The 15,595-nt window shown below is 22.8% G+C and overlaps 6 protein-coding genes across 6 annotated transcripts; 1 reads left to right on the top strand and 5 right to left on the bottom strand. All coding sequences in view use genetic code 6, as the record gives it.

Moving 5' to 3' along the window:
• Positions 1 to 991: 991 nt before the first annotated feature.
• TTHERM_00190800 (choline/ethanolamine kinase) lies at positions 992 to 2,158 on the bottom strand (the record flags this gene model as incomplete). Its single annotated transcript, XM_001016657.3, has 1 exon — positions 992 to 2,158. The coding sequence occupies one exon, from the start codon at positions 2,156 to 2,158 to the stop codon at positions 992 to 994; it is 1,167 nt and encodes a 388-aa protein (XP_001016657.1).
• Positions 2,159 to 3,602: 1,444 nt separating this feature from the next.
• On the bottom strand, positions 3,603 to 4,229 carry TTHERM_00190790 (NUDIX hydrolase; the record flags this gene model as incomplete). Its single annotated transcript, XM_001016656.1, has 2 exons — positions 3,603 to 3,865; positions 3,935 to 4,229. 2 exons carry the CDS (start codon positions 4,227 to 4,229, stop codon positions 3,603 to 3,605), a joined length of 558 nt encoding a protein of 185 aa, XP_001016656.1.
• Positions 4,230 to 4,656: 427 nt separating this feature from the next.
• On the bottom strand, positions 4,657 to 7,945 carry TTHERM_00190780 (hypothetical protein; the record flags this gene model as incomplete). Its single annotated transcript, XM_001016655.2, has 2 exons — positions 7,880 to 7,945; positions 4,657 to 7,728 (listed from the first exon to the last, which is right to left on the bottom strand). The coding sequence occupies exons 1-2, from the start codon at positions 7,889 to 7,891 to the stop codon at positions 4,657 to 4,659; spliced, it is 3,084 nt and encodes a 1,027-aa protein (XP_001016655.2). The 5' UTR covers positions 7,892 to 7,945.
• An 878-nt stretch (positions 7,946 to 8,823) lies between these two features.
• Positions 8,824 to 10,464, bottom strand: TTHERM_00190770 (hypothetical protein; the record flags this gene model as incomplete). The annotated part of the gene is made up of 1 exon (XM_001016654.2): positions 8,824 to 10,464. The coding sequence occupies exon 1, from the start codon at positions 10,405 to 10,407 to the stop codon at positions 8,824 to 8,826; it is 1,584 nt and encodes a 527-aa protein (XP_001016654.2). The 5' UTR covers positions 10,408 to 10,464.
• Positions 10,465 to 11,588: 1,124 nt separating this feature from the next.
• TTHERM_00190760 (hypothetical protein) lies at positions 11,589 to 12,656 on the bottom strand (the record flags this gene model as incomplete). Its single annotated transcript, XM_001016653.1, has 1 exon — positions 11,589 to 12,656. The coding sequence occupies one exon, from the start codon at positions 12,654 to 12,656 to the stop codon at positions 11,589 to 11,591; it is 1,068 nt and encodes a 355-aa protein (XP_001016653.1).
• Positions 12,657 to 13,500: 844 nt separating this feature from the next.
• On the top strand, positions 13,501 to 15,200 carry TTHERM_00190750 (Prp19-binding domain splicing factor; the record flags this gene model as incomplete). Its single annotated transcript, XM_001016652.2, has 2 exons — positions 13,501 to 14,802; positions 14,850 to 15,200. Exons 1-2 carry the CDS (start codon positions 13,588 to 13,590, stop codon positions 15,198 to 15,200), a joined length of 1,566 nt encoding a protein of 521 aa, XP_001016652.1. The 5' UTR covers positions 13,501 to 13,587.
• Positions 15,201 to 15,595: the final 395 nt, after the last annotated feature.

The raw sequence follows: 15,595 nt of genomic DNA, 5'->3' as shown, positions 1-15,595 counted from the left end.
TTAAATATTTATCTATTATCCATTATTTATTGCTTAATTTATTAATTATTACAATTTAATAAAAATATATTTTCAAAATAAAAAAATATGAAAATATCTTTTATAGAACTAATATTTCTATTTTCTAATAATATTAACAAATGTAAAATAAATTTAGTTCTATTGAAAAAAAAAGAATTAAAATAAAATTAATAACACTTTAAAGCATGATTTGATATCACTTTATAATTTATTTTTGATATTAAAATTCAAAATTTTTAAAAAATATTAACTGTAAAGTATTTATTTTAATCAATAAAATTGTAAAAGATTTTGAAATGGATGTCATAACTTCTAATTCAAGCTTATAACTTTAGAAACGTATTTTTTAAATTCTGAAAAACAGGATAGATTGTTTTGATTTATTTTAAGTTATGTTTCGACAGATATGAGGTCAAAAAAATATAATGATATTAGAAAAGAAAATTAAATTTTACTATAAATAGATTTATTTAATCATTAACGCTAATTATATAAAAAATCTGATGATAATCATCAACTTTTTATAATTGTAAAAGAAAATATTAAAAAGTTGATTTTTCATACGAAAAATCGCTTGAATTAGATCAAAGTTATCTCTAAAATCCAGTTTGATTAGAGTAAAAAAAAGAAAAAAGAAAAAGTTGAAATTTAGAAGATAAAAAGTAAACAAATTATTGAAAGTTAGAAAAAGATAATTCAAAGTTACAGAAACCACGCTTGTATGCATGATAAATATTTATTTTATATATTAATTATGTATGTATGTATATATTTTATTATTTCTTAAAATTTGATATATTTTGTAATGAAATGTTTGTTTTTTCTTTTAGGTAAAGTTCTATTTAATTTAGTTTTGTTATTATTTATTTAAATAATTAGTATGTATATTCAAGCAAGAATAATTTTATCATTCACTTTTATCTTAAATTCATCATTTATTTTTTGCTTATCAATTAATTAAATAATCAATTCACTTAGCTTCAACTACTTTATTATTTTCACGGGCTTCAATTAATTTTTTCTTTGCTTCTTAATATTTTTAGAATCTTGAATATGAGAATTTTACATAATCGAAACAAATGTTAGGGTCTTTGCTCATGTGGAGTGCCCATATGCCCCAGTAAAAGTGGGAAAGGCAAACTCCGAGTAAGAGTTCTTATTCAAGAATTGATTTAGTTTGCTTAAGATACTATTCATTATCGACTTAAGTGAGCAATTGCTTGAAATATTCCTCATCAGTTGCAAGTTAGTGCTTGTTGAAAGGTATTTTATTTTTACTTAAGAGGTATCCTAAAATGTAATGATTAATGAAGTCTTAGTAATCCTATTGTGTTATAGGCTCTTTGGCAACTTTAAAGTAAGGTTCTTCAGATACGTTATAGTCATATTAAGATTCATTAAAGTAGTTACCAATATCAAAAGCACGAACATTGTAATGACTGTACTCGAAATCAATAAAACGAAGAGAGTTATCATTATTCAAGATGAGGACATTATTAGCAAGGAGATCATTATGGCAGAAAAGAATTTATTCTTGGTTATTGTCTTCGGGGAAGAAGCTCAAAATTAAATCGTGCTCAGAACGAGAGAACCAAACTCTACGCATTTCTTCAATCAATCCTAATTCTTCTTAAGTGAAGAGCTCAGTTTTGTTGATCTTATCTTCAACTGCTCCAATAATGCTTGGGTCTGTGTAGACTTATTTAAGCATGGGTTAACGAGTAATTTACTTGATTTCAATCTAGTGGAATTCAGCTAAAGTTATGGCTACTTTACGACGGTATAAAGGAGTATTCATTTATTCCTACTTTAAAACATTTGAATAGAGGAACTCTTCAACACGGATATCGTTGTCATAACCAAGCATCTTAGGTCCTAGACCTACATCTGCAACAGCTTAATAAACAATTGTTTCGTCATTACGATTAATGAATGTTCCTTCGCAAGTTTTGCCAAAGACTCTAAAGATAACATCCTTAGGTTCTATTTCTTCTTAAACATGAGTGAAACGGAAGGTCTAGTTTGTAATACCTGTCATTCTTTCAATTGAAACGTTTTTAAGCTAAAGGTTGGCGAATTATGGAACAAACTTTTTAACAGAGTTGAGAGCAAATTAGGCATCGACTACTTTCTTCATTTTTATCTTTGATGATGTTATTTAAATGTGAAAAACTGATTGATTTTACTTTTTGATATTATAAATACTTTTGGAAAATATTCCTTTTTAGCTATTTTTTGTTTAACAATAGTGTTTAATTACTTTTTTTAGATTAGAAATTTTTATAGAAAGTTAGAGTATGTGATTGGCTTTAAATAAGCAGGGTATATTGAGAAATTTAATACTTAAGTTCTATTTTAACAATTTCAAAAAAAAATTGATGTTTATTTGTAAATTTCTTTTTTAATCAAAAAATTTTTTTTAATTAAGAAAAATTAAGCTATTGTTTTATAATACTATTAATTAAGTAATAAACAAAAATAGGATCAAAAATTGCATACAAACAATAAATCATCCTTTCTTTGCGTGTCTAACTTTAATTAACTTTCTTTTATTCCATCAAAAGTATTACAATATTTTTAGTTGATATGTCATTAAAAATTAATATATTAATATACCCATAAGTTGAATTTTGCTTTGAATTTATGGAATAATTTAATTAATATTATCAGCCTTAACTTTACAAAGAATTTTCGAAATTCTAAATTTAAATTAATTGAATAACTCACACATCAATAATATTTAATTATCGTTCATTTTGACAATTGTTTTCATTTTTTTACCGTCACTTTTTAACATGCGTATTCAAACTTACATGTATAATTTAAATTAAAAAAAAAATTTAGTTCTAAAGATATTTTAGCCAAAGAAAAGCAGCTTGATTTTTAGCTTAAAAAACAAACTTTGAGTAAACTGCAGTTTTTATAATAAATTAAGGTTAGGAAATTCAGGGGGATTTGCAACAAAATAAAGGAATATAATTTAAAAAACGTTAATTGATTTCCATAAAAAAAACTAATTACATTTTTAGTTTCAATTAAAAAAGAAAAAATCTATTTGATGTAACAATTTGAGAAAATTACTTTTTTAGATTAATCAAAACTAATATATATATATATATTTCTTAATTATTTTCTGTTTACAAGTGCGCACTTGCAAATATATTTTCAACTCTTTTCTAATTTTGAATTCTTCCACAAATGGAAAAGTCATAGAAATTTAAAAGTTAATTTTTTTATTTTCTCAGTACACATAAAATTCACCATTTTTAAAATATTAGCTTCGAAAATAAAATTCTGAATTGAATTCAGTAATATTTTACATAAAGATAGATAAAATATTAATTAAATTAGTTCTTCTTTCTCCCTTGAAGTCATTAGTCTATTTTATGAATGCTTGAAAAAGAAAATCAATCAGCTGAATGTATGTATTTAGACATTAATTTAATTTGTATCTTTTTTATATATTTAAGAAAGATACGAAACATTAATTGAACTAACGAATATGAAATATACATTTTTTAGTTATTTCAACAATTTTTATTTATTTATCAATAAAATAAAATTAATAAGTTTTTTCATTATCAAGCATTTTTCAACAATTATTTCAATTCCTCGTGCTAATTTTAATTTTCTTTAGCATAATTTAGTAATACATCTAAAGCTATATTACCATCTGGAGTGTATTATTCCTTACTCTATACTACTTCATTAACATATCTCCATTTTATTTCTTAAATTTCTTCTTTTTAAAATTTTACTTCGCCTTCATAAAACATCAAAAATACCTTCCCCCAAACCTTCTGTACATCAGTTGAATACAAAAATGTATCTAAGCCATGCAATTCTATTATATAACACAAAGCAATATATAATTATATCAAGCAATTCTATTAATTAAAAATTAATAATTTACAGTTATTGTGGTCAATTCCTGCTTCTTCAGAGAGCTCTTTTTATGCGTTGGTATCATAATCTTCACCTTCAGAAACACATCCTCCAAAACATGTAGTCCAATATCCTCCACACCATAATTTATCTTTATGTCTTAAATGGGTACAAATTTATCCTTTGCTATTAACTAGTATGATATATGTTGCTTAGTGGCAAAGAGCTTTTTCTCTCATAACCTTCCTGGTAACATACTCTACAAATTCATTAGCTTAATTAACAATTTTAACTCTTTCGACTAAGTTTTCAGCTTAATTCATTTCTCTTTACCAAGCAATCAATCAAACTTAATACAAATTAAATAAATTAAAGTATGAGTATATTCTGTTAAAGATACTAAAACATATCTAGTAAAATAATAGAAATATGATTGTTAAATAAATAATAATTTAAATATTTAAGTAATTTTAATAAAAAAATTATTTTTGAATTTCTTTAAAAAAAATTCTGAAGTGCTATTAAAATCTATATTATTTTAATAAGAAAGCAATAGAATTTATTAACATTTTTACATAAAATCATAAAATCTATTTATAAAACTCTAAAAATTAATTTATAAATCATAATTTATCATAAACAAAATAAAATTTAATATATCATAAATGTCTATATATTTGTTGGTTAGTTGGTTTGCATGCTTATTTATCATCAATCAGCAAATAGATTTTATATTCATCTTGAAAATACTCATTAGACATTTTTATTTTAATTGATTTTTTAAACTTTGATAGGAGAAGCTATTTAGTATTAATGGCTCTTGCTGGCAGTATTCAAGTTTTAAAGTACTCCAGGTTATATAGGACTCTAAAATCTTTGGTTATGTTAACTTTCTTAGTAAAAATTTTATTGGTTTTTTTTAATAGTAGTAAAACTATTATCACAATTTTCTTCCAAGCTTTTTTTACTATAGAGATAAGTTTAATCATTATCAGTATTTGTAGAAGGTGAAACAGATACCAGCTCTATTCTTTTTTATTATGGAGTAAAGGCGCTAGGAGATTGCTATCCATTACTCTTTTGTTCAGTTGTCATTGATAAGTTATTTATCGAAAAATCTATACCTTCACATTGTACTTATTGAGTGATTTAACTTGCTTTCTCTATAATTTAGTTCACTGTCCCTATTTTTGATTATAAATCTTCTTCTTTAATTGTGTCGATAGTGTACGGATAATTCAACTATGCTTTTTTATTTTAAACTCTTCTTTCTACTTCGTCTATTATGTTTAGGGTTTATTGCTACTAATCTTTATTTGAATTTGTGCCATTGTTAAAGGAATATTCTAACTAATTATTTTGGTCATTATCAATTGCATCATACTCGAAAAATGATGGGCGGCGAATTTTTGTTATTGCCTTTTCTGTGTTATTATTTTTTACTTATTAAAGCTGACTTTAAGCCTCTTCAACTTCACTTTATCTCATGTTTCTTATAGCATTCTGATTGTCAATTTAATCTTAAATTCTTTTATTTTAGTATTAATAGAAGTTTATTTGCTCTTGTGTTTATCCCTACACACCGAGACTTATGCTGGTATTTAAGTTTAAACTCGACTAAATTTATGAAATGATTTTCATCTACCTACCTTAATCATCATCAAATATACTAGCTTGATCATTACCTTAATTCTGCTTTTATTAGAAATCAATAAAATTAGCAGTGATTAATGAGGATTTAGGAAAACTTGATAAGCTTGAGGATGTGTTTGCATAGTTATTCGACCGAACTTAGATTCCTCCTAAAGAGAATTAATTTGATTGTAATTTATTCTGATCATTTTAAGAATTATTTGAAGCTTAATCAGGTTTATGATAATATTTTGCCAAAGTTTATTAGTAGTTTTCTGTTTCAAAGGGATCTTTTTTATTTGACTACTAGTAAGTAATGGGAGAAGGACTTATCATATTAGACTTTTAATTGTTTGAATCCTTTTAATCAATAAACATCTTATTTAATTATTGTATTACTAAAGAAGAGTTAGATTATTGTGTTTCTTTGATTGCTTCATTTGTTTTAGTTATATTATTAATAGTTTTACTAAAATTGTTATTACACCTAACTGATCTAACTTAATTTGTTGGTTAGGGATTTTTTATTTCTGTCTTAAAATTTTACTAAACAGTCTAAGAATAATTCAAATTATTGTTATTTTACTTGCTCATATTCAATTACTTAGCTTACAACTGGATATAATTTAATATATTTTCACTGTTTTAAGATTTAAAGCTATCTTATTCAATTGGTTTGATATATGATGATTAACTGCCTTAATGAACTTCAATCAAATTTGGAGATTTATAATGTATTGATTCGCTATTTTCTACTTAGCTATATTATTCTGATGGCAATTAACCTGGAATATTTAAGACATTTTATGGTAACTTTTCAGGAGTATTGCTTAACTGAATGAACATAGAATTTTAGTTTATATTTGAAGAAAATAAGTTATTTTGTTTTGGATAGTTTTAAGTCAATATTATTTTATTTTGTTCTATGGGAGATATAATATTATTTGTGTAGGTATTTTAAACTAAGGGATTCAAGTTAACTTATTGTTGAATCAATAATGACTATTGATTTTAAAATTCATTTGGCCTACTTCCAGCAGATCCACTCCTATTTACAACACTTTTATTAATATAAACTATTTAATTTGCTTTTTCTTATTAAGTGTCCAATTAAAACGGAGATGTTTTTTAACCATAATTAATTGGTTTACTATTTAAAAATGTGATATTAGGCTTTTATGTAGGCGATAGACTCCGAGAAGATGTATTAACTATTTATTTATTATCTTTCACCATTTAAACAGTATTTTTTGTAGCAATTAAGTGTGTTTCGAATTTTTTATTTAGAGAAGAATCTTGAATACCTTTAATATTACTAGAGGTATTTTATATGGCTTATTGTTATTCATTTGTGTTTAATCTAATAAATTAAACGTCTTCTTTTGTCTTTAAATTATTCAAGTTAGGGGAAGTAGAAGTCGGAGATAAATTAGGAGATTGAGCAACCTTAAAAGTAGGGTTAAGCATCTAAATGTATTAGGTTTAAGGATTTAAACCTTAGCTAATTTAATAGTTAGATATATAGGGAGATTAAATTGATGAAATGTTAACTGCAGGAGAATTAAGGTGTGTGGTAGAAACTTAAGATACAAAATGATTTTATATTGATTATACAGATTATTTTTAAATTGGGGATTACTTTTGTTAGACTTTGCTCGGAGAGTACTAAAATTATTAACAATTAAGCTAATAACCATGACTACTAATTTTATAAGGTGATTTGGCAAAGTCATTTATTTTAGAGGTATCAATATTTTGATCAACATGTATATATTATTTTTGCAAAAAGTTATTATGTAAGTTCTACTCTTACTCTTTAGCAATAAAATTATTTTGCCTGCAATAATTATTATTTTTTTCTTCATGGTGGATATTTTTTACCATTTAACTAGCATCCGTTAATACTCTCTAGTAGGGCATAGTAATTATTTCTAGATTTTTTATATTGGCAGGACTATGATTAATATGATTTATTATTACAGGTATTCCTTCACCAGTAGTAGTACAATGAATATTTTATTACGCTGCAGTTTATGGAGGCTTTGAGATCAGTATTTATTAAGGAGAATTCTTTAACATCTAAATAAAAGATTCATTATACCAAGGCTCATTCAATTTTTCAGGAGTTTTTGAGACTTTTCCTGGTGGTGATAAACTCTTCTTGAAAATGATGGGTTTGCTCTATTATTTCTTTTTATATTTAATGAAGAAGAATGTTGTAAATAATCAGTAAAAATAAAATCTAGAAAGTATAAATAAAGAAAAGATGTTATTGATATTAATGACATTATGTTTTCCTATTTATCTTTGAAATAATTTGTATTATATATTAGAATATTACTTAATATATCATGGCGAACACTACTACAATAATTTACCTATTATTATTTGATTTGAGTTTTATCTTAAATATATAATTTTATAGAAGTTAATGTGATCAAAAAAGGTAGAGGTATATTTGTTAAAGTTAACTAAGCCAGTAAATTAATTATAATGACTCAGAAATTAAATTTTATTGTCTTGTTAATTTTATTTTTTTATCTTAAAGAAATAAATAAATATATCATAAAATATGCAAAATTAATTATATTTATTAATAGCTAACCATAAACTCAAATATTATGTTTGCATTTCATTTATTCGTTCATTAATATGATAATTTATTATAATTATTAATGAAGAGTTTATATTTAAATTATTTTCAAAGTAGATTTTTTATTATTTTTATTCCTAAAAATCTTAAAATGAATATTATAATAGTTGTTTTTTAGAATGAGTTAACTATTTAAAATATAAATAAATAAAAAATTATTATAATTATTACTATTTATAATTCTAATTTTAATTAATAAACAAATTTATTTTTATAATAAAAAATATATCAACTTGATCTCTCATAACCAGTGATCAATCATTAAAAAAAACAAATTGCTATTATAATTAATAATAACAAAAACACAATAATTCAGATAATCATTTAATATTTGATAATTAAATCCTTTAATTGAATGAATACAGTATTTTTAAGTAAATGTAAGATTTTAACAAAAACTATTTTATTTTTAGTTTAACAATTTAATGAGTAAAAAAAAAACTTGCTTAAATTTTAATTTTATTTTTAAATTAATTGAATTTATGGTAAATTAATCAAGTAAATAACAATATTAGAATGATATTTAGCGAACAATAAAATTAAACTAATTTCAATATACTGTATTAAAATAAGGAGGAAAATTCAAATGTTTTAATTTAATTTAATATTTATTTTATAATTAATTAATTAATTCATTTTACAAGTAGCTTTAAAATTTTATTTTTGATGTTTTTTGGTAAGAAAGTAATGCACTCATTAAAGTTATGAGAAGAATTATCAAACAAACTTTTATATTTTTAGTTTGATTAGAAAATAATTGTGTTTGGTTTTAATAAATTCATCTATTATTGTATTTTTGGCAGTGCCGATTTTTTCATTTCTATATTTGCAAGATTGTTATAAAATTTTGGCATATTTTCCTTTCCTTTAATAGAATTCAATTCAGATATTTGAACTTTATTTTTTTAAGGCTTGAGAATTTTAAAAATATCTTTTTCTTATTAATTTTAAATATTATTATTTTAACTCTCTTAAAGTACAGAATCTGTTTACTGATTTTATTTTACTAACATTTTAATTATTTTTTTTTATATTTATCTACTGTTTCTCTTTGCAAAATTATACTATTCTTTGTTATCTATAAGTTGCTTATCTAGATTTTTTTAGTTAATTGAATGAATTTATTTAATATGTGGATACGGATCACTCAGCAATTAAGACTTAGCTTTTAGATGGGCAAAATTGTTATCTTTACTATCATTATTATTACAAAAGTTAAGTGCACTCCCACTTATTTCACTGAACTATTAATCGATAGTAGGTTTATTTTTTTAATTATCAATTAAATCTGTATCCTTATTTAACCCTATCTAACTTTGCTTTGCATATGGAGTAGAAGAAGCAGATCTCACCTCTTTATTTTTTTGGGTTGCTTTAAAAAAATGTTATGCTCTTTAGCTAATTTACCATGGAGAGATATCATCTTATATAAAAAATTCATTTTTTTTCATTTACTTTAAATGAATATCTTTTTTATTCTTTAAGTTTTTTGTTTACTGTGTAAAAAAATTGCTATTTCCATTTTTATATAACTCATAATAAGACAATCTATCAATTTCTTCTTAATCTTATATGGTATCCAATCCTTCTTCATACAAATAGTTATTATTTAAATCTATTATTTCTTCATTGTTGACATTTGTAAAATCTTCAATTCCTTTTTAATCTTCAGAAAACTAACAAATAATGCTTTTTTAACTTAAGTTTTCATTTTTTATTATATTATTTGAAAAGTTGGATTAATTAAGCTAAGCTGATTCACTGAATTATTTCAGACTATCTTTTCTCATCCTCTATTAAGTTTTGAAGTATCTAAAAAATTTATTTTGGATTTCTGTTTATTATTAGACCTATGCATTTAGATTACATGTTTTGCTTTACTCTTAATAAAAGGTATGACCAATATTAAATGATGTAGATCGTTAGTTTCTATTTTAAGATCTAGTTGTCATTTTAGAAAAATCATGCTAAGTGAATTAACTTCCTATGTTGTTGCTATAAAAATTATTTTAAGCCATAGTTGTTGTATTTAAAGCAGGAAATTCTAAAACATTTCTACAAACAGGATTCTAAACACTTAATTATCTAGGTCTATTATAAATTTAAAATGAAGCTTCATCTTTGGTTCTTAAATTTCCTTAATGAAAGAAACAATCATGCTCATCCTATTAATTGTTTAGAATGTTTTCCTCTGATACTTATATTTAATCCATCATGCTTTTATCTATTAATTATTGCTTTTTTTTTGGCTTTGTCGCAAAAAGTAAATTTAAATTTATAAATGATAGTAAGATTTTAATAATAATAATTTATTTATTAGCTGTTAATAACAAACAAATTATGCTTATATATACAATTCTTAATATTAATTTTTATGCAAAAAAAATTTGATTCATAAATCTTATACCATTTATTTTATTGCTTTTATAATTTTAAAAAATAGAATATATTCTAAGACATCAATAATAAATTAATTGTTTATCTTCAAAACTAAAAATAATAAATAAATAAACAAATAAATAAATAAGAATTATAATAAAAATAGATTTCATTTTCATGAACAAAATGGAAAATTAATTGTTGTCAATTAAAAAATATAAAATTAACCTATTTTTTTGTAAACAAAATACTAAATATAATTCTAAATAAAATAAAAATTTTAATTTCTATCTATATAGATTACCCTTTTAAATAAAGAAACATTGCAAAATAATGTGTCAAGATATAAAAAAAAAGTTTACATAATTAAATTTTAATTAGCATTAATTTACTGATATTTATGGTGTATTTTTTCTATGCTAACTACTTGTAAAATTAAAATAAATTTATAAATAATTAATTTTTAAATTATTTTGATTGAATATGTTTTTTTGCTTGCTTTTACAATAAATTTTCTTATTAAACCCATCAAAAATATTTAAAAGATGAGTAAAATTTTAAAAGAAATAATAAATTAATGAAAGTTTTTTTATTTAAAAATAAATTTTGATATTAAGAATTTTTTTTCTGAGACAGTCAAATTTTAAATGAAATTTAAATCATGATTTTAAATATTGTAAATATTTTAAATATAAAGAATTGATTGGTTTGTTTTAACTCTTATTAATAAAAACTATATTTTGGTAGATAAACTACAGTTTAAATGCTTTTTTAAATTGAAAACAAATTTTTATTGAGATTGTAAGATTATTTTAAAATAAAACGGATTTTATATAAAATTTAAAAATTGAAAGGATATTTATTATATTTAGAAATATAAAAACAAAAACCTGGTTAGGATGAATAAACTTATTGTATAATTAATAATAAAGGTCATATAAATTAATTTTAATTAAAAAGAAAAATTAGAGGAGTGATATTAATTTTAATATTTAGATTTGAAATGAATGTTAAATACTCATATTCCACTGTATTTTGTTTAATTTTTTGATTAAGTCATTGATAACTATGAAGTTTCATTTTCTTCTTCTTCATCTATTTATTTGAAGTGCATACGATGAAGTTATTTAAACTTTTCTGTAAGCTCTGGTACATGCACGGTGCTCCACACTTTTTAATACTTCTTTTTCATAGTATCTAGCACTCTTTATCTTCTGTTTTATTCATATTTATCTGATCTATCAAGTATATCGGCTATTTCTTCATTCTCTTTACGGAGTTCATCAAGACGTTTAGGAGGTTTTAAATTTTCTTCTTGTAAAAACTCTCTTCTTCTATCACAGGCTCTTCTTACTCTTGTATCTATTTCTTGTGTAACTTTTTAATATTTTTTATATCTTTTCATAATTCTATCAACTCTAGCTTCACAATGTAAAATAGCATTGCACTTATCAATCAGATAAGAATCATCGTAAATAGACTAGTTTATAGTAGAAACGTTCATATTCGATACATTTTAGTTCTAGTTTTAATTATTATTTGTGGCTAGATTTTAAGCAGAAGCATATTTATTAGTGTGCATACTTTTTGTACTTATAGATCCTCTTTGCATCATTTTATGAGTATGGCTTAGGTCATTTGGGTTTATATATTAACTTTAATTGTTTATGCTATTATTCATCATTGACAAGTTTTAAGTTGAACTTGAATTGCTGGTTTTTTTTGAGTTTCCTTTTATTACTTCTTCTGTCATTTTACTTATTTGATGTAAGACGTATGGACTCATATCTTTCTTATTGAAATTGTTTTCTTCTACAAACATATCTACAATTTTTTACTAGGCATTTTTACCCTTGGCAGTACTCACTACTTAAAACTTTTTGCTAACACTTTCCATCATTTTTAGTTAACTATTTGCTTGGAACATTTATTATATGAATGATTAAGATTCATCATTTATATTTTTTTCTTTTTACTACAACTCTTACTTTTTATTCAAAGCTATCTATTATTCAAGCTTAACATCTTCTTCTATGCTTTTTTAAATTTCCTAACCTCTTTCTGTAACAATAATACGATTATCCATGCAAAATTATTATTTTACTTTGTTATTTTTTTTTTACCTTCTTAGAATTATCAAAACTGTAAATTTTTTATTAATTTTATTATAAAGAAACCAACTAATTTGTGAAAGAGTTATCTAAAAATTGTAATATATTTAGAGATACTAAAAAACTAAAAACATATTTTCAAAAAAATTATTACTGATTTTGTATGCAATAAATAAATAGCTTTAAAAGGATTATACGATGAAATTATATATTTTTCTATAAATTAATACAACTAAATTAATTTTATAATTTTTTTACTGAATGCTTAATATATCTCAATTATATTTGTACTTTACTATGTGATTATTATTACCTTAAATTTTTTATATTTTTCATTTTTGCAATTATTAAAAAAAAAAAATTATTTAAACATAAATACTCTGTAAATAAAAAAGTGCCCACTTTAAGAGGGTATCCACAACTTAAGCTTTACTGTATAACAATATCACAGATATATTCTCATAAAATACTTTACTCAAAATAAAATTACTAAGTAGGATACCTATATTCTTTATGTGTAAGTTGAATTATTTAAAAGATATATTACTTTGTTGTAAGTTAGTGTATAAATATCACAAATATTTATAATAAAAAGTGAAATTAAAAGATTTTAAATTAAAAATAGAATAATAAATGAAAAAAATAGTAATTTACCTAAAATTTAATCAAACTTTAATTATAACTGAGCAGACTTGTTGTTAATTTTGAAGGTTATAATAATATAAATTAATCAAATTTTATAGATATACTCTTAATTATTGATTAAATTTTAAAAGTCATTTATATTTATATTTATATTTATAAATCTTTTTGTCTATATATTATTTATTAATCAATCAATCATTTTCTCAAAAAAATTTTTTTCATAATCAATCAAAAAATAGCATTTATTAAATTAAAAACACAATGTCTGGCGCATCAGATCCTTTCTCTATTCTCAATAAAGGAGGATAAGATATGAGAGTAAATTAAGCATAAAAAAAATAAGTTGTTAACAGATATTGGAAAGGTGTTGCACCAGAAGATGCTGATGACGATGATGATGAATTTAATATGTTTGAAGATGCTCCAGCATTTAAACAAATACAAGAAGCAAATTTAAAAAAATAAGATGAAGCTGCTAATGAACATAAAAGCAATATATTAGTTGATGATATTTAAAATGATTAAAAGTAAATATAAGAGGAAGAGGAAGCACGTAAAAAAGTATTAGGAAGGAGAAGATAAGTTTAAAAATCCTAATTAGTATCGTCTAATTAAGAATAAGCTGAGAAAAAAGATCCCTAACAGTAAAGTTAAAAATAAGATGATCATTAAAAATAGGCTGAAGCAGGATAATAAAAATAAGAACAAACTGGTTAGAGTTTATAGAATAGTGAAATTTAAATTACAACTCATAACATTAATGGAGATATAAAAGTAGAATCAAGAAACGAAGGAAGAGCTGCTGCAAGAGCACGTTTGCTTTAAAGATAAAAGGAAGAAGAGGAGTAAAAGAAAAATAAATAGCTTAGTAAATAGTAAAGTGAGGAAATGGAAATAGAAAGAAGAAAATCATAATAATTGAAAGAAAAAGCTAATGAAAGTGAAAAAAGTGAATAAAGCTCAAGTGAAAATGAAGATAATGATGATGAAAGAAGTGATGAAGATGGAAGCGATGATGAAGCTGATGATGATGATGACGAAGATGAGGATGATGATGAAGAAGAAGAGGAAGAAGTTAGACCTGTTTACAAAATGATGAAACCAGTTTATATTCCTAAATCGGAAAGAGATTATTAGAATTAATTAGATATAGAGGAATAAGAGCTCGAGGAATAAAGGAAAAAGCAAGAATAAATTGCAAAGCAATAGATTAAAATGATTATCATGGAGTAAAAAAAATAGCAAATTATTGGTAATCTTGGAGATGAAGAGTAGAGTGATGATAGCAGATAAGGTAAAGATTTTATGAATGACGATGATGATATGGATAGGGAGTTTGAACGTGAGCAGTGGAAAATAAGAGAATTAAAAAGAATCAGAAAGGATAGAGATGAATAAATTAAGAGAGAAAAAGAATTAGCTGAATAGGAAAGAAGAAGCAAAATGACTAATGAAGAAATTATTGAAGAAGATAAAGTAATTTAATATTTTTTTTAAGAAATATTTTAATTTTTAATTTATAGAGATTAGGGCTACATCAGAAAAAGGAAAAAAGATAAATAGGGTTTATGCAAAAATACTATCATAAAGGTGCCTTTTATCAAGATGATGACGATGATGTTTTGCAGAGAGATTTTAATATGCCAGTAGGAGAAGAACTACTTGATAAGAGTGTTTTACCTCATCTTATGTAGAAAAGAAGAGGTAATTTTGGTAAAAAAGGTTAATCTAAATACACACATCTTACTGATTAAGATACTACAAATTTTGATCCAAAATACAGAGTTGATGACAGTCTTTAAAAAAAAATGCTTTCTAAGTAAGCAGGGTTAAAAGCAGCAAACAATTTAGATCCAAGAAAGAAAAAGTATTGAAGCATAAAATTAAAATTAAAAATAATAAATGCTACTACAATTATTTATATTATAAATTCAACAAATTTATGTTTTATAAACTTTAACTGAAAAAAAAATCAATTATTCTTATTAATTTAACTCCTTTTAATAGTTAATCAATCAAAAAATCAATAAATAAATAAATTAAAAAATATAGTTATTTAATCCTCTTTTCGTTTAAAGCTAATTTAATTTCATAATTAATGTAAAATTAAAAAAATAGAATTAAATTAATTTTTCTTTTTCAGTAAATTGTGAGAGATAGATTTTAAATTTAAATTACTGTTTTAGTATTTTATGAAATAAGTAAAAATATTTTTAAGAAATCAGGATGGATGGATGGATATTCTTCTTAATATAGAAATTAAAGTTTA

This window comes from Tetrahymena thermophila, assembly GCF_000189635.1.
Source record: "Tetrahymena thermophila SB210 genomic scaffold scf_8254638, whole genome shotgun sequence".
NCBI classification, from domain to species: domain Eukaryota; phylum Ciliophora; class Oligohymenophorea; order Hymenostomatida; family Tetrahymenidae; genus Tetrahymena; species Tetrahymena thermophila.
Note: the sequence above shows the minus strand (reverse complement) of the source record. Positions and strands in the feature narration are given on the sequence as shown.